At 44.5% G+C, this 23,513-nt stretch overlaps 1 protein-coding gene across 1 annotated transcript in view; it reads left to right on the forward strand.

The window, feature by feature from the left end:
* Nucleotides 1-6,487, forward strand: part of GC (GC vitamin D binding protein) — a 39,363-nt gene extending 32,876 nt beyond the window's left edge. The window contains exons 12-13 of the mRNA XM_074949934.1: nt 5,630-5,716; nt 6,454-6,487. Of these exons, the coding sequence (XP_074806035.1) occupies nt 5,630-5,683 (54 nt within the window). The 3' untranslated portion in view covers nt 5,684-5,716; nt 6,454-6,487. The remainder of the gene's footprint in view (nt 1-5,629; nt 5,717-6,453) is intronic.
* Nucleotides 6,488-23,513: the final 17,026 nt, after the last annotated feature.

Below are 23,513 nucleotides of genomic sequence, written 5' to 3' on the forward strand. Positions count from 1 at the left end.
AGCAGTACTACAGCATTAGCATGGCCCAGTGGACATGATGGGGGCTGTGCTTATCCTCTGTACAGGGCCCAAGCAAAAGAACACTCCTAGTGTCCTCTCCCCGCACTGTGGACTTGCTTAGCCTGGGCACAATCTAGCCTGCTTTTCAGGATACCCACTGAATGTCTTATTTCAGGACAAAAGCAAGGTTTGGGCGGGTTTGGGTGGAGGAACTGCTCCAGCAATATCTGAGAATAACAAGGGGTGATGTTATCCTCTAAGTGGCACCTATGGCTGGTGTCCAGACAGCACCCAGCAGTGATCGCCTGGTGATTAAGACCTCTTGACTCAACGGCTACACTTAATGCTTCTTACTTTCCTGGCAAATAGCCGGTAGCTCTACAAGTAAGCCATCTTTATCAATGACCTGGAAGAAAACATAAAATCATCACTGATAAAGTTTGCACATGACCAAAAAGTTTGGGGGAGTGGTAAATAATGAAGAGGACAGATATCTGATTCCGAGCTATCTGGATCACTTGATAAACTGGTCACAAGCAAACAATATGCATTTTAATATGGCTAAATATAAATGTATATATCTGGGAACAAAGAATGTAGGTCATGCTTACAGGATGGATGACTCTATCCTGGGAAGCAGTGACTCTGAAAAAGATGTGAGGGTCACAGTGGACAATCAGCTGAACATGAGCTCCCAGTGTGATGCTGTGGCCAAAAGAGCTAACGTGATACTGGGATGTGTAAACAGGGGAATCTCGAGGTAGGAGTGGAGAGGTTATTTTACCTCTGTATTTGGCACTGGTGTGACCACTTCTGGAATATTGAGTTATTCAAAACGATGTTAATACATTGAAGAGGGTTCAAAGAAGTCACAAGAATGATTAAATGATTAGAAAACATCCCTTATATTGATAGACTCAATGAACTCAATCTATTTAACTTAACAAATCGAAGGTTAAGGTTTCAGAGTAGCAGCCGTGTTAGTCTGTATCCGTAAAAAGAACAGGAGTACTTGTGGCACCTTAGAGACTAACAAATTTATTTGAGCATAAGCTTTCGTGGGCTACAGCTCACTTCATCAGATGCATAGAATGGAACATATAGTAAGAAGATAGATAGATAGACACATACAGAGAACATGAAAAAGCGGAGTAAAAGGCTAATTAAGATGAGCTATTATCAGCAGGAGAAAAAAAACTTTTGTAGTGATAATCAAGATGGCCCATTTAGACAGTTGACAAGAAGGTGTGAGGATACTTAACATGGGGAAATAGATTCAATATGTATAATGACCCAGGCACTCCCAGTCTCTATTCAAACCCAAGTTAATGGTATCTAGTTTGCATATTAATTCAAGCTCAGCAGTTTCTCGTTGGAGTCTGTTTTTGAAGCTTTTCGGTTGCAAAATTGCCACCTTTAAATCTGTTACTGAGTGGCCAGAGAGGTTGAAGTGTTCTCCTACTGGTTTTTGAATGTTATGATTCCTGATGTCAGATTTGTGTCAAGATTGTCCAGTTTGGCCAATGTACATGGTATAGGGGCATTGCTGGCACATGATGGCATATATCACATTGGTAGATGTGCAGGTGAACGAGCACCTGACGGAGTGGCTAATGTGATTAGGTCCTATGATGGTGTCACTTGAATAAATATGTGGACAGAATTGGCATTGGGCTTTGTTGCAAGGATAGGTTCCTGGGTTAGTGTTTTTGTTGTGTGATGTGTGGTTGCTGGAGAGTATTTGCTTCAGGTTGGGGGGCTGTCTGTAAGCGAGGACTGGTCTGTCTCCCAAGATCTGTGAGAGTGAGGGATCATTTTTCAGGATAGGTTGTAGATCTTTGATGATGCGCTGGAGAGGTTTTAGTTGGGGGCTGAAGGTGACAGCTAGTGGTGTTCTGTTATTTTCTTTGTTGGGCCTGTCCTGTAGTAGGTGACTTCTGGGTACTCTTCTGGTTCTGTCAGTCTGTTTTTTCACTTTAGCAGGTGAGTGTTGTAGTTTTAAGAATGCTTGATAGAGATCTTGTAGGTGTTTGTCTCTGTCAGAGGGATTGGAGCAAATGCAGTTGTATCTTAGAGCTTGGCTATAGACAATGGATCGTGTGGTTTTGTCCTGGATGGAAGCTGGAGGTATGTAGGTAAGTATATACCTTCAAGTCAGCGGCACTACTATGGGTATCCGCATGGCTCCACAGTATGCCAACATTTTTATGGCTGACTTAGAACAACGCTTCCTCAGCTCTCGTCCCCTAAAGCCCCTACTCTACTTGTGCTACATTGATCACATCTTCATCGTCTGGACCCTGGAAAAGAAGCCCTTGAGGAATTCCACCATGATTTCAACAATTTCCATCCCACCATCAATCTCAGCCTAGACCAATCCACACAAGCGGACCATTTCCTGAACACTACTTTGCTAATTAGCGATGGTCACATAACAACACCCTATACCGGAAACCTACTGACCACAATACTTACCTACATGCCTCACAAATATGGGGGGAAATCTCAAGCCCAACATTCTGGTTTTATTGCCTTTTAATGAGAGATTGCCTGAGTAAAAACACCTGGATTTGGCCCATATCAATTCAAATATAAGCAGAGAGAAATTATTTAATATTTTGTTCATCACGCATACTCTGTAAGGCCGTGATTCTGAAACTGGCTCCATGCAGGGAGATTCCTGAGCCCAAATGACTCCTCACTGAAGTCACTGGGGCTCCACACAGATGAAGGGGGTATGTTCACCCATAACAAGTTGCAGGATCAGGGCCAGAGGTTGGGAGCGGTGAGTGGTCAGAGTCTTGCCTTTGCATGGTTGGGAGACAGGTCCTCAGAGAATGTCTTTCATCTGCCCAAATACACCCCCAGCAAAACTTGGTTAATTTCTTGACCTCTTGCATCCAGAAGCACCAGAGCAGCCAGCTAATTTGGGAATCCTATCGATCTGTCCATCTTCCATCACAGCTTTAAGTGACAGCATAATAGCCAAATATTATATATTCCTTATATAATTCCTTATAAGTTCAGTCCATTCTTCCTGTTGAGCTCATTGTGAGTGCTTGGAGGATAAACCATGAGAGCCCAGTCAGTTGAGCTGATTATAAAGTCCTTTTGGTTGGTCATTTTCCCGTGTGTGTATCCTCATGTCCCTTTCCTGAAGTTATCCTTCCTGGGATCACTTTCTCATGGCTTTGATTAGTAGGAAGTTGCCAACCAATTTGCCTTCTATTCCCTAATTCATACTGCTAAAAATTTACTTTTTCCACCTCTTTTTGTTTTATGTCTTTTTTTGTCTTCTTGGCAACCATTTAAAATTGGCTGGGTATTGATGAGTATCCAGTCCGACAGGGGGACTTCCACAGTCCTTTCCCATAGGATCTGAAATCTAGGACCGGATTGCCACCTCTTCCCCACACACATGAAACACAGGCCTAAGTTACTCTCCATTGGTTGAGGGGAGTGTTTTTTTAATAGGATTTCTTTCCCTGGTACGTCTAACTTTTAAAATCATATAGACCCAAAGGCTATAGCTAGCTAAGAGGACAATTTTTAGGAGCTTTAAAATATACAATTGTTTTATGAGCATGAGAATGGGCTTTATTTTAGGGTCTAGTGTGTGGTTGGGTCTGTTTCTGTTATATAGTAGTGTTCCTAAATCTCCCTGCATTCTTAGAGAGTACTTTGCTTTTCCTGCCAGCTTTTTCCCTTACTACTTTTCTGGCCAAACTATGGCCTCGTAAGTAATGACTACGTATCTGCCCTGAGCACAGGGCACCCAATAGGTGTGCCGTCCTGTGAGCACACCAAGCAGTGAATTGTGATGGAGAATCACGATTCATTTTCTGGTTCCCTCCCCTGGCTTGGGTGGAAAGGGGCAGGGGGGGACAGGGAAGTAATCTGTGAGTGATCAATACCAATAGTAAATTATTTCCCTTCTGCATCTGCTGAGCTGCTCAGGATGGGCAGATTCAAGGCTCTGCCTACTCCTGCTCACCTGCTTTGGAAGGGAGGTAGCAAAGCTGTTCTCCCCACAGTACTGTGACCCAGACAGCCTGTGCAGTGATGTAAGGGGCTGCCTTACCACCCAGCGCTGGCAGGTGAGACAAGCAACGGTGCTACTCTAAATTCCTCATGGGGCCAAAGCCAGCGACAAAACTCCCACTGATTGTGCCCTTCCTCTGTATTTTTCCATTACCCTTATCTGCCATCTCTCATTGAGTCTGCAGAGAGATTTCCAATCAGACTTCATTTCTGGTGGCACCTCTGGCTGATGGTTCCCCTCCTGAGATAATCCCATCACTGGTGAGGTCTCCAGGCCCCCTTGTGTTTGAACACAGTGTTCTCCGGAGCATAGTTAGCTGAGTTAGATTGTAAACACTTGGGTGCTTGGATCTCCTCTCTTCTGTGTTTTGTGTAGCTCTGTTGCACTTTTCTGATGCTCTATAACAACAATAGAAGCATGCTCAGAATAAACCATTCTCCTCATTGTCAGTCCGTCTGTTTTGTGTAGGATTTCCTATTAAGAATACTCAGTATTAAAATCACTTTTAATAAATATAAGCATGTTCTTCTAATAGCTGTAAGCATCCGTCCTCTTTATTTCATGCTCTGTAGGTGGATAATTGCCTCAGATGCATTTATGCTTCCGCAGTGAGCATGGGATGCAGACTAACACTATGGTTCATTTTCTGCCTCACAGTGAGGGACAGAGACGGATTATATGTTTCTCTTTTCAAAAAAGTCTGTCAAAAACCACAAGTGGAGCTGATCAGTATTTGCTCCTTTCGCACATCTACTGCTGTCACACCAGGATGCTGAGGCTCTGGGTTATTAAAGGCTTGCAAATTTTAGTTTGTATGTAACATCTTATTTATTATTTGTATTACTGTAATAATGCCTAGAGACTCCAAGATCTTGTCGTACTGGGAGCACACACATAGTAAGAGACAATGCCTGTTCCACACAGTTTACAATCTAAGAGAGACAAGGTGGGGGAGGTAATATCTTTTATTGGACCAACTTCTGTTGGGGAAAGAGACAAGCTTTTGAGAGTACATAGAGCTCTTCTTCAGGAGACCTGATATTACCTCACCCACCTTGTCTCTCTAATATCCTGGGACCAACACAGCTACAACGACACTGCATACTATAATCTAACTAGACAAGACCCGGCGGGGGTCGGGGGGAGAAGAAAAGTATTATTATTTCCACTTTACAAATGGGGAACTGCAATACAGAAAGATTAAACTAACTTACCCAAGGGCACCCAAGAAGTTGACCCTGGATTTCCTGAGCACCAAGCCAGTTCCTTAACCACAAGGTCAACCTTCTTCCAGTACTAGAACAGAAGGTCAGAAGTCAGGCAGATCATCCATTCTCTTCATGGAGCATGAAACTGCCCAATCAAGAGGGCCAGTACCTCACATAGGCAACGCTTACTTCCCTCAAAATAGAGCTTAAATGGGAGTTAAGTGACACATAGGCCTGGCACTGGGCTCTACACAGGAGTGAATTTCATCCAGAGTCTAATATGAAATTCCATCACAGCCAGGACTCTCCTTACAACATTCCTTTATTGCTTTTTAAATAGGCTACAGCATAATAATGGAATCTTTTGCCCTATTTGCAGATTAACACTGAAGTTGGACACACATGTGACCACGATTCCTGCATGTTGATCTAGCTGTGGAAATGCAAACAAAAAAAACCTCCCTAGGTAGGTGTCAAATCCGACATGGACTTTGTATGCAGGCAGTTTATAGTGCATGATTTAATTGGTAAATGATCTGTGGGACAAGGACAGGACTACTAAAGACGGATACTGCGTGCTGCTATTTGTCAGGTCTTTACACAGACTGGGAGAGTTAGAGAGCTCAGTAAATGAATTGCTTGCCTTAGAATGGTGTTTAGTGCAATTAGTGTGATTTTAAAATCAGTTTTTAGGCTTAGTCTTTACACTTTAAGAGATTTAAAAACTGTATGAACTCTGAATACACGTTATGTGATTTAGTATGTATCCCTAAGGAATCAGCCCTGTCTCATCCCCCACCAACACCGAAGGCTCCTGGCAGCTAAACTCAAGCACTTGGGTTGAGCAAGGGGAGTGTGATTTGGAGTGGGCACTTGATCCTGCCTCTCCTTCAGTGCTGGTGAACTTCGGCACTGGTGAACAGCAATACATTCGCCCAGCGCACCTGGGAGTCGGGGAAGGACAGTCACAACAGAGCACTGCGAAAGTTAACTAGAGTTATAACTTGTGTGTTGCACATAACTCAAGTCCTGTCCATACACAAAGTTCTTCCACAATTCATTGGGAGAGAATTCAGCTAACTGCAGTGCTAAGAACCACGGGATGTGCCCCCAGAAGCCGTCATATCGCACGTCAGTGAATACAGTGCCACCCTGGATGCAGAACTGAAGTATTATTTCACAGTGTGGCCATTCTCACTCCAGGTAGGCTAACTCCAGACCAGTAACTCACGTGTACATAACTTAAGTGAAGTCTGCCATGAAGACATTCCGAGGGTAATGCTAAAGAGGAAGCTGACATATGGGACCAGATCCTCAGCTGACATAAATCACTGTAGCTCCATACAATTCAATAGGGCTCTACCAATTTACATCAGCTAAGGAATAACCATTGTTGGTGTTTTGTCACAATCCTGACTTGAATCAAGATCTTTCCTGTCTTCACCAAATGTATTTCTTCACAGGTCTGTATTATTTTTAAGACTTAACATTTATGTTCTGAAAGGGACATAACATAAACAATGTGCTTGGGTCATATTGTTCCTTGTACAAACGCAAAAAACCAATTCTGATTTTTTTTTCTTTTGATCATTTTGCTGACAGAATGCAGAGTTTGCAAGGAAGCATTTTGAGTCAAGAGTCATCTGATGAATTGACTGGTTGAGTTACTTTGTTAGAACGTAATAATCATTCTTTCTACCTCAGTCTATGTGACTGCATGTTGGAGAAAAACAACCATTATTCTTTGTTCCCGTCACTATTTTACTTGAGATGGGCCCAAACTTAACCCCTGATCCTAACACACCCAAACTTTGGGGAAGTTTGTATCCTAATCCAAACATCATGGCTCAGCTCAGTGTTCGCCTTATAATTATTTTGACCATTTGTTTAGTTTGATTGATAAGATAACACTGAAAAAAACCAACAGCAGAAAGAATTTCTAGCCTGCTTTGATCCTGGTTTAGAAGTGAGACTTAAACCAGATTTAAAAGCAATGGTTCCATTTTTAGCACCTTTACTGATCTTTACTAGTGTTTGTTCAATCTTTCATCCAAAGGTTTCAAAGCCTTTGTAACCAAAGAGGAGGAGAAGGAGGTGTATAATTATTACCAATGGGGATAGAGAGGGTAAGTGACCGGCCCAAGGTTGCAGGGCAGAACATCCGGGAATAGAACCTAACTGTCTCTATGAGGGTGACCGTTTTTGAAATGAGAGGTAAACGTGCCACACTCTCCATTGTTAATCAATCAACTCTCAAAATTGGCAGCTGACATTTCAGGCTGGGATTCTCAAAGCAGCCAATGGGAGTTAGGCACCCAAATCCCAGTAAATTTCAGGAAGAGTTGGGTTTCTAACTTCCACTGATCCCTTTGACTATTTCCCCCTTTCATGTAATGTTTCCTGGGCCTTTTACAGAACTAAGCAACGTATATTTGATACATGGAAATCCTTTTTACACTTTACCCAGCAAACTGTACCAGCAAATTCCTTTTAGCCCTACAACTCTGTAGTCCTGGTTACACACTAGAGAGAAACAGAACGCTGAATCAAGTCCTTTGGATTACTCATTTCTGGAAGAAGCATAACCTTTGGTAATTGTTTCACCTTTGTAGGCACAAAGTGAAAACAGCAATTAGAAGGAAGCATGATCCTCCATTTATGGTGATGCATGAGGACCTCTGCTTTTCCTGAGTCACAAGAACTAAGACCGTGAATCAGTCTTATGGCTTCTTATCTATTATTACAGCAATGTGACTAGTGTTTATTGCAACCTCAATAAAGGCTTCAATAGCACCTCCTTGCAGGTGATCATGTTAACACAATGGCACGTTTAAATGGAAAATACATACTTGCAAACACTGAGGTGAAGTGTCTTTTCAGTTAGATTGGACCAGATCCCCACTGCTATAAATCAGATCCCTGACTTCAGTGGAGCTACCCCCATTTACATCAGCTGATGATCTGTCCCAACTGAGGACAGAAGTTCTCTTTCCAGTTTCCATTCCAGCTTCTACCAGAACTTTTGTCATGGAAAATCCATTCTCTATTTTAGCAACTCAAGGGAAAACAGAGCATGTGATGGGGCAGCTGCCACTCGCTGGCAAAGAGTTAATAGCAGCCCTTGGAGCAGTGGCACAGAACCCAATCAGAGGAAGTCTTAGAAGCTGCCAATCAGGGCCAGGCTGGGCCCTGTAAGAAGGGCTGCAGGGCAGAGAGGAGCCCAGTCTCTCTCTGGAGCTTGAGGGAGAAGGACTGGCTGCCTGTAGAGAGAAGGACCTGGGACAGAGCAGTGCTGGGCAGGGTCAGGGGAGCAAGCAGAACTCCAGCCTGGCTGGCTCCCAGACAGAGGCCTTGATACAGGGGCCGAGTAGGTGCTGGGGCTATGGGGAAGTGGCCCAGGGAAAGCAGGTAGCAGCAGAGGGGAAAAAGAGGCAGTGAGCGGCTGCCAGCTATAAGGTCCCTGGGTGGGGGCCCAGAGTCGTGGGTGGACCTGGGCCCTGCCCCCTTTGCCCCATTGGCCGCCGAAGGAAATGGCCAGCCAAAGGACTGCCCCTGAGCGAGGGGCTGGACTAGGGGCTGCAGTTCGCCACTGCGGCAAAAGGCTGGGTGAAGGACTGCCGGTTCCCCCAGAAGTGGGGAGACAACGGAGTTGGGGCACAGCTGTAGGGCAGTGCCCTGAAGAGGACGCCACGATCCAGGAGCAATGTGGGTCCCCACAGACAGTGGAGACAGTGGAGAAGCAGTGACAGAGGGTGAGACACCACAAGTGGAGGGCGCCCTGCTGATGGACAGAGCTAATTCCCAGAGCAACCAGCAGGAGGCACCACGGTGGTGAGCACAACCCGTAACAGAGCACAGCTACAGTCCATTTCTCCACATCAGGGTGTTTGACTGGAAGATTATCAGCAGGGTGGCAGGTTGACAGTAAAGCTTGAAAGACATTTTTTCATTTGCCTCCAACAAGTTCAATCAGCTCAGTGCAAAGGCGCTTAAATATGTGTTGACTTATACCATACAAATCAGTGTCAGGAAAGAAGCTCAGCCTGTCTTATGAAACATGTACTTATTAATTGCTACAGCAAACAGTGCCAGTCAAGGGGCTGTACAGTACTGAGCTCCCATTAGACTTTCTGAAACTGATCCCTAGCTGGATGTGACCTGTCTTGTGCTGTCCTACCATTGCAAAGCAGTCATAAAGCAATGGATGGACCATGGCAGATGGGAATGTAACAGGGCAGCCTGCCCTTTACAAGGCCCCGGAGGCCTGTGGCTGGCCAGCCCCACCCCACCACAGCTGAACAGGGTGTGGGACTGCAGAGGAAGAAAGCCCAGCAGTAAGGGGGTGAGTGAAGGAGTGTGGGTTGACACCTCCTTCCTGAGAGCCAGAGCCCTTTGTACTGGGCTGCCTGAGGAAATGACCCAGGGGATAGCAGAGACTCTTCTGCTGGAAGAACTTAGGGAAAGCATATGCAGCTGTCAGGTCTCTTTTGGCGAGGGTGTGGGGAAGGACTCTAGCCCAGGTCCAGTGGCCAATTGAGAGGGCCAGGGTTTGCGTGAGACTATTGTGGACTTCTGTAGCTAAGGTGGGAACAAAGAGAACTAAGCACAGACCCTAATGAGAGGCTATAGAGGACCCCTCGAGTCAAAGGGAAGAAGGAATGTTGTGTGTCCTGATTGGAGTGGGGGAGAAGTATTGATAGGGAGGAAGAAATACTGATAGGCCTGACATAAGGCCTGTGGACACTGGTACCCTGGAAGGCATGGGACTAAGTCACTGAAGCAGTCTGGAAGGCATTTGTTGCTGAACTTCTTTTGCACAACTATTTGTCAGATAATGGCAAATAAACAAACAAAACACCATTTAAAACAAATCACAAACTGTTCATGGACAAAGGACTAATTCATTGGATATTTTACTCACCGCACATCATTCAACCACATTTAGCCACAAGACTGTCACCAGATGTGCTGAAATTACCTCTTAGCCCATTTTCCCTGCCAGCTTGGGACTTCCAGAACCCTGTCTTGTTGAGTCAGACACATTAGCCTGCTGCAACACAGACCCCGAGTCTGGTCCACACCCCCAAAGCTACAGACTTAAATGAAAACAGCTCAGCAGGTTACCTATCTCCAGCACCCAGACACCCAGTTCTCAATGGGATCCAAACCCGAAATAAATCTGTTTTACTCTGTATAAAGCTTACACAGAGTAAATTCATAAATCGTCCGCCCTCTATAACACTGATAGAGAGATATGCACAGCTGTTTGCTCCCCCAGGTATTAATCACTTACTCTGGGTATATTAATAAACAAAAGTGATTTTATTAAGTATAAAAAGTAGGATTTAAGTGGCTTCAAGTTATAACAGACAGAACAAAGTCAGTCACCAAGCAAAATAAAGCAAAAACATGCAAGTCTAAGCCTGATACATTAAGAAACTGATTACAGATAATATCTCCCCCTCAGAGATGTTCCAATAAGCGTCTTTCACAGACTAGACTCCTTCCTAGTCTGGGCCCAATCCTTTCCCCTGGTATAGTCCTTGTTAGTTCCAGCAAACATCTCCGGTGGTAACTCGAGGTTTTCTCATGACTGGCACCCCATTTTATAGCTTTGGCACAAGGCGGGAATCTTTTGTCTCTCTGGCTCCCCACCCCTCCTTCTAAATGCAAAAGTACCAGATTAAGATGGATTCCAGTGTCATGTGACATGGTCACATGTCACTGTAAGACCCCTAGTCTCCATTCTTTCTGGGTTGGCCTACACGTACACAAGAAGGCTTGCAGGTAAACAAACTGTTTACAACCAATTGTCCTAGTCAATGGGAGCCATCAAGATTCTAAACCACCATTAAAGGCCCACACTTTGCATAATTACAATAGAACCTCAGAGTTATATGTCATATTTCTACCTTCAGATACAAGAATGATACATGCATACAAATAGGAGGAATATATTCAGTAGGTTATAACCTTTCTTATGATACCTTACAAGAGATCTTTTGCATAAAGCATATTCCAGTTACATCATATTCACACTCATAAGCATATTTCCATAAAAAATATGGAGTGCAACATCACACCTATCTGCAGAGAATGGACATAAATGTAGGTGTGGGGCTGCCAAATTTTGTGGACAACAGCAGAGCTCCAGCCCAGACTTCTCGAGTTTACCTACCTGTGTCCACGGGTAATCACTTAAGCATTTCCTCACCCATTAAAGCAAACTTAGGGCCAAAAGCCCAATCAAAATGTTCAAAGTGAAGGAGTGTGTGTTTACAATTTCCAGGAAAAAAATTACAAATGAAATCTGGCCCTTAAAACTATCCAGAATAATTCACCAGATATCCAACAGGTGGCGCTTACACTTTAAGAAAGAGGAAAATCCACACTGGAAAAGTAAGGAGCTATTAATGCGAACTTATGCTTCTCATACAGTTATCAAACTGGGTGGGTTGCAATTATTTTATCTACTTCGCAGTTAAGTCAGTTAGTAGATATGGTTTGCTCAGAGCACATACATTACATGGACATCCCAGAAGTGCTATATTATCCTTAGCAGTCCTCTCTTGGGATCTTCTATATGAAAGCAGGTACACAGATACTTTATATTGAATATGAGCCATGTAATGGTACCCACCCAATTTAAGAAGATGCCACAGACTCAAGAATTGACCATGGCATTCTCCAAACCAGGGTTCAAGTCCCCATGAAATGTTGAGTGTCACCAGATGACAAACAGAAGACACTGGTAGTGTTTTGAAACATAAAATGTTATCAACAGTCAGTAGTTTAAAATTGAGCTTCTTCTAAAATCTGCCGAAACGCTATTCACATATTAAGAGGTGGGGCCTATTTAAAGTCCCCACACAGAATTGGTTGACTATCAAATGACACCTTGAAAGGAAAGGTCAGCCCTCAAGTTAGCCCAGGACAGAATTAGTGATGAGTGTAGCAAGGAGGCGTGGCCTCCCTCAGAAATTAACAGGGAGAGATGGCCACGCACACCCTGGTGGGAGGAACCAGCAAGTCCCCGCCCACCCCACTGAAAGCAGAGGGGCGGGACAGGAACAGGAAGTATAAAAGGCGGCTTAGTTGGGCTGGAGCTGCTAAGAGAGACAGACACTTCTCCCCTGCTACTGGAGTGGGATGCCAAGGAAGACCTCGGCTGCTCCAAGGATTTGCCTGAGCCTCCAGAACATCCCACCACTCCAGATGCCGAGGAGCAGCTGGGACAGCCATTGGTGGTTTATCCTGGGGAGACGGAGGAGGACTCCTGGATCCAGGTACACCCCGAGGGGAGGATCGGTAATAGCCCAGAAACAGGCGACTGTAGCCTGGCTGCGTTGCTGCCTGAATTCAGGTCAGGGTGCCATGGCTGGATCCCCACTGACCCCATAGCATAGCACTCTGCCGCTGTTACGGCCCTGGGCTCAGACCTGGTGGAGTAGGGGTGGGCCTGGGTTCCCCTGTCACCCCACCCCCCTGCGGTGGTGGCCTTGCCACCTTAAGCCAAGAGGCCTGTGTTAGTCTACCATCCACTAAAGATAGGACACTAGACCCTGTACTGCTCTGCCCTGCCTGCAGGCTGGAGTCTTAGACTGTGTGGTGCCCCGCCCTGCCTAAAGGTCTGGGCCCCCATAAACTGTTTAGTGCTCTGCCTTGCCTGAGGCCTGAGCCCCTGCAGACTGTTAGATGCCCCGCCCTGACTGAGAGCTTGGCTCCCAGACTATTGACTGCTCAGTCCTGCGGAGGGCCAGAGCCCTAGAGCCTGACTGGGGCTCCCCCTGGCCTGCGGGCTTGAGCCCCAGAGCCTGATTGGGGCACAGCCCAGCTCAGAGGGCCTGGGCACTAGAGACAGCTAATTTCCCATTTTTCCAGACTGCCTTCTTAGGAACGAGACAGCAAGGAGTTGTGGCCTCCCTCCAAGACTGACAGGGAGAGCCGGCCACGCACTCCTACAGTGAGTCATAAGGGTCTGTGGTGTGTTTTAACCTTTGACTTGTTCCTCTCCAACTGCTTGGCTGATGCTGTGCATTTCTCTCTGCCGGCATGAAGAGTCACAGCTCTTCAATGGTTCTGAGCAGGACTCCCTGGGAGAGGCTTTTGCTAGCACTAAAATGGCTAACACTGGGAGGTGCGGCTGGCTACATAGTCATCAGATTGCTCCCATCATATAGCCCTGAGAAGGGCTTTTATTGATGGAAAGGGAGATGATGTGCTCATGGTGCCCCTTCCCAGGGCATTATCACAAGATAATAAGATAAGGTGGCATAAATAAAAAGGCTGGATCATCAGCGGGGGTAAACCAGGGAAGCTCCACTGACTACTCTGGCCGTTGCGGGTGGACAGCACCCCGGAAAATCAAGCCACGTATTTAGGTGCCCACCAAAGCTTAGAACAGTTGGCCATAATATGTTATCACTTCATCCAAGAGCACTGAAGTTACAGAGGTGCCCCACAGTCTCTGCCTGGCCCTGCACAGTGTCTCTCTCACTAGGAATAGCATAGCAAAAGCCAAGAAATTGTCAGGTAAAGATAATGAAAAGTCCCATGATGCAGCCGTGTCCTGCTTACATCTAAAATTTAAAAAATTAATTTTTTTTAAGTTTGAGATTGCAGGGCTATCGTGGGAGCCACAGCACGTTAGCCCAGCAGAAGAAAGCAGTGGTCCAGGAGACTGCGAAGGCAGCAATCTGGTAAATGATCTGATCAGCAGCCTCTCCCATTATATAATCAGTTTTTAGGGCTAACAGGAGCCTTTCCAATGGGTTCCTGTTCAGCTTCTACCCACCCCTTGAAGGCTTTGTAAAATGAGCTGTCCCTTTCCAAACCTGTCAGTTAATTTGAAAAGCACCAGCATTACCAATCAGTGTCTGTCCCACTAGCTCACTTCCATTTGGCAGGGGAATGAAAAGGCACTTTGCATTCCGCAGTGGATTCCATGCCCACAACTGGCCTTCGCACAAAGGACAGGCAGGTTACTAGCGGCTAAGGGAGAGATCTAGCTGTCTTTCAAAAAACGATTTATTTCCCATGCAAGGGATCTAGTTGGCCTTTATGACAACCTGAAGAGCTCAGGTTTGTCTTTCTCATGGTCTCCCCTGATAGACAACTACTCCACTCTCAGTCTGATTACTAGATAAAGAAACTCCATCCAAGATAACTAGGGCTGTCAAACGATTAAAAAAATTAATCGCGTGATTAAAAAAAATAATCTTAATTAATCACGTGATTAATCACACTGCTGAACAATAATAGAATACCATTTATTTAAATATTTTGGATGTTTTCTACATTTTCAAATATATTGATTTAAATTACAATACAGAATACAAAATGTACAGTGCTCACTTTATATTTATTTTTTATTACAAATATTTGCACTGTAAAAAACAAAAGAAATAGTGTTTTTCAATTCACCTCATACAAGTACTATAGTGCAATCTCTTTATCATGAAAGTTGAACTTACAAATGTAGAATTTTGTACAAAAAATAACTGCATTCAAAAATAAAACAATGTAAAACTTTAGAGCCTGCACGTCCACTCAGTCCACTTCTTGTTCAGCCAATCGCTCAGACAAACAAGTTTGTTTACATTTGCAGGAGCTAATGCTACCCGCTTCTTGTTTACAGTGTCACCTGAAAGTGACAATAGGCGTTTGCATGGCACTGTTGTAGCCAGTGACGCAAGATATTTATGTACTAGATGCACTAAAGATTCATATGTCCCTTGATGCTTCAACCACCATTCCAGAGGACATGTGTCCATGTTGATGACGGGTTCTGCTCAATAACAATCCAAAGCAGAGCGGACCGACGCGTGTTCATGTTCATCATCTGAGTCAGATGACACCAGCAGAAGGTTGATTTTTCTTTTTTTGGTGGTTCAGGTTTTGTAGTTTCTGCATCAGAGTGTTGCTCTTTTAAGACTTCTGAAAGCATGCTCCACACCTCATCCCTCTCAGATTTTGGACAGCACTTCAGATTCTTAAACCTTCGGTCGAGTGCTGTGGCTATTTTTAGAAATCTCACATTGGTACCTTCTTTGCATTTTGTCAAATCTGCTGTGAAAGTGTTCTTAAAATGAGGATGTGCTGGGTCATCATCCGAGATTGCTATAACATGAAATATATGGCAGAATGTGAGTAAAACTGAACAGGAGACCTGCAATTCTCCCCCAAGCAGTTCAGTTACAAATTTAATTAACGCACGTCATCAGCATGGAAGCATGTCCTCTGGAATGGTGGCCGAAGCATGAAGGGGTATACGAATGTTTAGCATATCTGGCACGTAAATACCTTGCAACACTGGCTACAAAAGTGCCATGTGAACCCCTGTTCTCACTTTCAGGTGACATTGTAAATTAGAGGCAGGCAGCAGTATCTCCCGTAAATGAAAACAAACTTGAAAACAAACAAGAAGCAGGACTGAGTAGACATTAGGCTCTAAAGTTTTACATTGTTCTTTTTAAGTGCTGTTATGTAACACAAAAATCTACATTTGTAAGTTACACTTTCACGATAAAGAGATTGCACTACAGTACTTGTATGAGGTGAATTGAATACATAAGAATGGCCATATTGGGTCAGACCAAAGGTCCATCAAGCCCAGTATCCTGTCCTCTGACAGTGGCCAATGGCAGGTGCCCCAAAGGGAATGAACAGACAGGTTATCATCAAGTGATCCATGCCCTGTCACCCAATCCCAGCTTCTGGCAAACAGAGGCTAGGGCCACCATTCCTACCCATCCTGGCTAATAGCCATTGATGGACCTATCTTCCATGAATCTATCTAGCTCCCTTTTAAACCCCGTTATAGTATTGGCCTTTATAACACCCTCTGGCAAGGAGTTCCAGAGGCTGACAGTGCGTTGCGTGAAAAAATACTTTCTTGTGTTTGTTTTAAACCTGCTACCTATTAATTTCATTTGGTGGCCCCTTGTTCTTGTATTATGAGAAGGAGTAAATAACACTTCCTTATTTACTTTCTCTATACCACTCTTGATTTTATAGACCTCTGTCATATCCCCCCTTAGTCGCCTCTTTTCCAAGCTGAAAAGTCCCAGTCTTATTAATAAAAAGAAAAGGAGTACTTGTGGCACCTTAGAGACTAACCAATTTATTTGAGCATGAGCTTTCGTGAGCTACAGTTCACTTCATCGGATGCATACTGTGGAAGCTGCAGAAGACATTATATACACACAGAGACCATGAAACAATACCTCCTCCCACCCCACTCTCCTGCTGGTAATAGCTTATCTAAAGTGATCATCAAGTTGGGCCATTTCTAGCACAAATCCAGGTTCTCACCCTCCGCCCACCCCCCCCACAAACTCACTCTCCTGCTGGTAATAGCCCATCCAAAGTGACCACTCTCTTCACAATGTGTATGATAATCAAGGTGGGCCATTTCCTGCACAAATCCAGGTTCTCTCACCCCCGCACTCCCCTCCAAAAACCACACACACAAACTCACTCTCCTGCTGGTACTAGCTTATCCAAAGTGACCACTCTCTCTACAATGTGCATGATAATCAAGGTGGGCCATTTCCAGCACAAATCCAGGTAGAAAACCTGGATTTGTGCTGGAAATGGCCCACCTTGATTATGCTGGAAATGGGTTTCTGTGTGTGTTTTGGGGGGGGGGGGGAGGGGGGGTGTTGAGAGAACCTGGATTTGTGCTGGAAATGGCCCACCTTGATTTTCATGCACGTTATAGGGAGAGTGGATACTTTGGATAAGCTATTACCAGCAGGAGAGTGAGTTTGTGTGTGTATGGGGGTGGGGGGTGAGAAAACCTGGATTTGTGCTGGAAATGGCCCACCTTGATTATCATGCACATTGTAGAGAGAGTGGTCACTTTGGATAAGCTATTACCAGCAGGAGAGTGAGTTTGTGTGTGTGGTTTTTGGAGGGGGGTGCGGGGGTGAGAGAACCTGGATTTGTGCAGGAAATGGCCCACCTTGATTATCATACACATTGTGAAGAGAGTGGTCACTTTGGATGGGCTATTACCAGCAGGAGAGTGAGTTTGTGGGGGGGGGTGGGCGGAGGGTGAGAACCTGGATTTGTGCTAGAAATGGCCCAACTTGATGATCACTTTAGATAAGCTATTACCAGCAGGAGAGTGGGGTGGGAGGAGGTATTGTTTCATGGTCTCTGTGTGTATATAATGTCTTCTGCAACTTCCACAGTATGCATCCGATGAAGTGAGCTGTAGCTCACGAAAGCTCATGCTCAAATAAATTGGTTAGTCTCTAAGGTGCCACAAGTACTCCTTTTCTTTTTGCGAATACAGACTAACACGGCTGTTACTCTGAAACCAGTCTTATTAATCTCTCCTCATACTGAAGCCGTTCTATACCCCTAATCATTTTAGTTGCCCTTTTCTGAACCTTTTCCAATTCCAATATGACTTTTTGAGATGGGACGACCACATCTGCACACAGTATTCAAGGTGTGGGCGTACCATGGATTTATATAAAGGCAACATGATATTTTCTGTCTTATTATCTATCCCTTTCTTGATGATTCCCAACATTTTGTTCGCTTTTTTGACTGCCGCTGCACATTGAATGGATGATTTCAGATAACTATCCACAATGACTCCAAGATCTTCCTTGAGCAGTAACAGCTCATTTAGACCCCATCATTGTATGTGTATAGTTGGGATTATGCTTTCCAATGTACACTGCTTTGCATTTATCAACATTAAATTTCATCCGCCATTTTGTTGCCCAGTCACCTAGTTTTGTGAGATCCTTTTGTAGCTCTTCGCAGTCTGCCTGGGACTTAACTATCTTGAGTAGTTTTGTATCATCTGCAAATTTTGCCACCTCACTGTTTACCCCTTTTTCCAGATCGTTATGAATATGTTAAATAGGACTGGCCCAGTACAGATCCCTAGGGAACACCACTATTTACCTCTCTCCACTCTGAAAACTGACCATTTATTCCTACCCTTTGTTTCCTATCTTTTAACCAGCAGAATACTACTTCTTTTGTTTATCATTTTTACAGTGCAAATATTTGTAACAAAAATAATAATATAAAGTGAGCACTGTACACTTTGTATTCTGTGTTGTAATAGAAATCAATATATTTGAAAATGTAGAAAAACATCTAAAAATATTTAATAAATTTCAGTTGGTATTCTACTGTTTAACAGTGCAATTGAGAGAAATTTTTTTAATTGCAGTTACTTTTTTTGAGTTAATCGGCTGAGTTAACTGCCATTAATCAACAGCCCTAGATAAGAGCCGTCACTTAAGGAAACTCATTAGTTCCAACAACAATGCCCCTACTATCCCAGAGGCATCCTGTTAGCTTTGTAATATCATTGATTTGTCCACTAGATGGCAGTAGATTTCCTCTGTTAGAGCTCTCTCTTTACTGCTGATCCATGTGCATTTTCTTTTCACTTGGCAATGGGATAAGCACTTTACTTTGAGAAAGTTAAATACTAATCCAACCTCATTTGTCACTCAACAGCATTTGGACAAATGTATTACGTAAGGGCATATTTTCCCAAGCAGGGCCCAAAACACGAGCAGATTCTGAACACCCCAGATTTTGGGGCAATTCAAAGTCGAGACCCAGGATTTTGTGGCTTGAGTCTCTCTCTAACATTTTCTCAAAGAAAAAGTCTTTGTGTATAAGACAAACACAGTCAAATGTCCCTTAGCTTCATCGGCCAGTGTGGTGCATGGGTTGAAATGTGTGATGGGAGATTAGCTATGATGGACTTACCACCCCCATTAAACGCTAGACACAATCCAAAATACTTTCCTTTATCAAAACCTGTAACACAGCAATATGTCTGCACCTTGCATTTGTAAAATGCAGTAGAGAAACAAACAGGCCACACGTAGCCCCCTGCTCTCAGGCACACCCTTATACGTCACAATAGACATGTAGCCCATAGCCGTAGCCCAAAAACTAGGAAGCATTAGTCCTTGAGCCCTTGCTGTAGAGCAGCTTTTAGAAGGGGTGTTGGCTCCTTGTCTGTTGTGACTGCAGTAGGATGGGTGGCACCAGAGCTCCTCAAGGGTTTGTGGTGTCTTGCTTGCTACAGTCTGACTTGCCGGAGGGTGTACACTAGAGACAGATGAACCCAGAGAAGGTTGGAGTCAGGTATGTTAACAATCAAGTTCAGGTAAGCCAGACCTCAAAATCTTTCCCCTCTTCATGCTCTGGAGGTGAGCGCCCAACATGGAGGGCAGCAGCAAAATGTGATAACGTGCACTGTAGCCTGCAGCATTGCCAGTAGTCCCCTTCCTGGCGTTTTCCTGTACTGCGCACATCTGGCGGCTTGGGTGTTTTCTCAGTTCCTGCCCCATCCATCATCTGTACATATGCTTGACTTATTACAGTGTCCAACAGCCATACGGGGTACTTCATGACCAATGAGAATGTTTTATAGATCATCTTCTTTTGTTTGCATCACATGTCAATATCTAGATTGTTCAGCCATCTAACTGCTGCATTATCAAGGGTAGCAAGGTGTTGCCATCCACCTGCCAATCTTCCAATTGGGCACTCTTCCATCATGTTTGACTGGCTGCGTGGCTGCCCTGTAATCACACTGTGAAGACTGGGCTAAGCCAAATTTCTACATGGTGGTAGCTATTCTGGCAGTTCCAGCCTGTTAAGCCGTGTCCAGCATCTGCATCCCAGGTTGCAAACAACTGGGTGTAAATTAGGGCTTCTAAAGTTCATCAGCAAGTTTGCCTCTCTGTCCCTGGGTTTCTGACACTCTGCTAGGACGTAGCTATTGGCCCTGATACGCCATTGTTCATCTGAGAATGGCAGCACTGGAAATGAATGGCCACTGCAAAAGGATGTGATGAAGTCATCATGGCAGGTCAATAGGCACTGTAGGTGTAGGTGTTTTCTTCTGGCATTGGGCTCATCTTCTTGTAGGAAGTGTGCGTTGCTTATTTGCCCCTGTTGAAATCATTGTCAGCTTTGTGGACAGCAGGTTGGTTGAATCCATTGTAGCCCTCCAGACAGTTTTTAGGATAATGCCACCTCATCAAACTTTTAGAGAAGCTATATGAGCCAACACACAAAAGCAGATGTTAATGTGTGGCTAAGGCAACCACTAGTGATATGGGTGGCTGTGTTCAGTTCTAAATCAACACGATAAATATGCTGACATCTGCCCCAAGCTGCTGCACAATATTCCACTGGAGCAAATACCAGCGCCAGGATTGAGATTCATAGAACATTTGCCTCTACTCCCCAGGAGGTTCCTGCTAGCTTCTGGATCCAAAGCAGGGCAGGAGATTATCTTTTTCTTTACACGCACTAGAAGGAAGCGGTATATTAGATTACAGTCCAGTTTGACTCCAAAATAAGTGATCACTGGCTGGAAAGGGAGTGGACAGCACAGACCGTAATGGGGTTGAGTGGCCAGGAGACGGTGGCCAGAACCTTCCACCTGAACTATCTTAGACTCACTTAATGTGTCTCCACTGAAAAGGTAAGTGGCCAGAACATTCATGTCCTAGCTGAGTGACCCTTCAATATATGTAGATAATTACCCACATCAGCAAGACAGATGTCATCCACATATATGTACTTATTGGCCTTAGTTGTTGGTAGGTCATAAGTATATATGTTGAGAGGGGAAAGGAGCTAGAATGGGTCCTTGTGGGAGTCCATTACAGAGATGCCTAAGCTGGCTGGTTTTGTTTCCAGCTTGCAAGATGAAGCTCTGATTCATTATTATTTCCATGACGAACCACACCATTCACTGACAACAAATACTTGCAACAACTTAGCAGTCAGCCCCAAACTGAGTCGTATGCAGCTGACGGGTCCACCAGGACAGCACTAACTTTCTTTGAGGCCATGCCTGCTGCCTTCTCGTCCCGTGTGGGTAGGGTAAAACAAAATATGGAATACAGGCTTGCTTTCTAAGACAATCAGCAAGAAGCTATTCTCCAGGGGGGCCCCTTTTGGGGCCAGCACCGCAAACTCTAGCACTGGGGCATTCTGAAGATTCTTATGGGTGTGTGCTTAGAACAGAGTTTGAGCTCTCTCGTAGGTATCCACAGGCGTGAGGCTGGTTCCTTTGCCATGCTGCTCTCCATTTTCTATAGAAACCTGGTCTGTGATTGGTTTGCCGCATACACATAGGCCACACAGCTCTTAGAGCCTATCAAGTGATTAACATACAAAGCATGACTGTAGGCCTTCATCGTGTAGGGATGATTAAAGGCTTCTCATGCTGGAGAGCTTTTAGACAAGAGATCAAACCCATCCCCTCTCCTCTTTTCACCAGTGTTCTCACTCAGATCACAAGGGCTATCTGCCTCGCTGGTGTCACCTGAATGAAGGAGTGTGAGGCTTGGGCCAGAATTGCACTGTGTCTTTAAGCAGGACCAGCAGCAGAAGTTCTATTCCCCACATGACTGCCTGTCCCTGAGGCAAGGAAGCAGGGGATGAAAGGGAGCCCATGGATCAGACTGCTGGGAAGATCCAGGCCCTCTCATTCCTTGCTGTTAAGTGAACGCACTCTGTGGGCCTGATTCTCCTCCCAATTGCCTCTTGTGGTGTCATTTACACCAGAGCAAAAATGAATGTACAACACTATCCAAATGCTAATAACACACACCCAGTGCAGAGCTGTAAATGACTCCACAAGGGGGAATCAGATGCTATATTTTAGAGGTGCTGGATGCATAAAGAATTCTTTGCTTTGTCTTAAGAGCTGGGTATATATATTTTTTCCTCTCTGGCTTACCTGGCTTCTTCTGGGGGAGAGACTTTAGCCCCTTCTAAAGTTACTCAACGGCCAGAAATGGCATGCAAACTGGATTTTTACTTCAACACATTACAGTTGGAGGGTCCTGTCTCTGCTAGTCCCATTGAGGGGTTAGGGGAGGTCAGGGCGTCATTGGGCTTATGCACAAGACTGTAGTCTTGACATTTGCAGTTTCCCATCTAATCCTCTACTTTCTGTTCTTTCTAATCCCCATACTTTACAGTGACTGAGCAACTAAACTACTTATGGGAGATTTGCTGATGACACAAGTATGTGTGGATTTCAACAAGTTCTGTGCAATCAGCTTTCACTGTGACTAGGGGGATTCTTCCTGGGACTTACTGCTGACAAATGTAATGGATTTTTCACCATTCTGGGGGGACTGGGGAGAATTCGAATATACCTGGTTAAAAGGCCATATGAAAAGCTCTACATTCACTTGAATTCAGCAGACCCGATAACAGTCCCAAGTTAATGAAGTACCATATACTGTATCCAATCATCATCTGCCTTATGAGAGGAGACTTGAGGAACTTGGCTTGTTTAGCCTAACAAAACAAAAGCTGAGGGGAGATATGATTGCTCTCTATTAATACATCGGAGGGATAAATACCAGCAAAAAGAGGAGTGATTTAAGTTAAGCACCAATGTGGACACAAGAACAAATGGATATAAACTGGCCATCAACAAGTTTAGGCTTGAAATTACACAAAGGTTTCTGACCAGCAGAGGAGTGAAGCTCTGGAACAGCCTTCCAAGGAAGCAAAAAACCTAAGTTGTTTCAAGACTGAGCTTGATAAATTTATGGAGGGGATGGTATGAGGAGGTTGCCTACAATGGCATACGGCCCATCCATGTCTGTTATCAGCAAATATCTGCAACAGCTGGAGATGGGACACTAGATAGGAAGGACTCTGAGTTATTACACAGAATTATTTACAGTTGTCTGGCTGGTGGGTTTTACCCACCTGCTCAGGGTCTAACTGATCGCCATATTTGGGGTCAGGAAGTAATTTTGCCCCAGTTCAGTTCAGCAGCTACCCTGGCGGGGACGGGGCATTACCTTCCTCTGCAGCATGAGGCATGGGTCACTTGCGGGTTTGAATTAGAGTAAATGGTGGATTCTCTGTAACTTCAAGTCTTTTCAAGATTTGAGGACTTCAATAATTCAGACAGAGTTTATGGGCCTATTACAGGGGTGGGTGGATGAGGTTCTGTAGCCTGCACTGTGCAGGAGGTCAGACTATGTGATCATGATTGTCCCTTCTGACCTTAAAGTCTATGAATCTGAGTCAATTACGTAGATTAATTTACTCATGGAAATGCATGGTTTCCTTGACAAGAGTGGACACCTAAAGGCTACCAGACGACTGGGAAAACAGAATGAATAACCTACAGAAATTGATACCTAGATCTTATACAGCAGTTTTCATCCATGGATCTCAAAGCACTTCCCAACGACTGATCAGTAGCGTTATTCTGATTTGAC

This window comes from Natator depressus, chromosome 4 (assembly GCF_965152275.1).
Source record: "Natator depressus isolate rNatDep1 chromosome 4, rNatDep2.hap1, whole genome shotgun sequence".
In the NCBI taxonomy this organism is placed as follows: Eukaryota; Metazoa; Chordata; order Testudines; family Cheloniidae; genus Natator; species Natator depressus.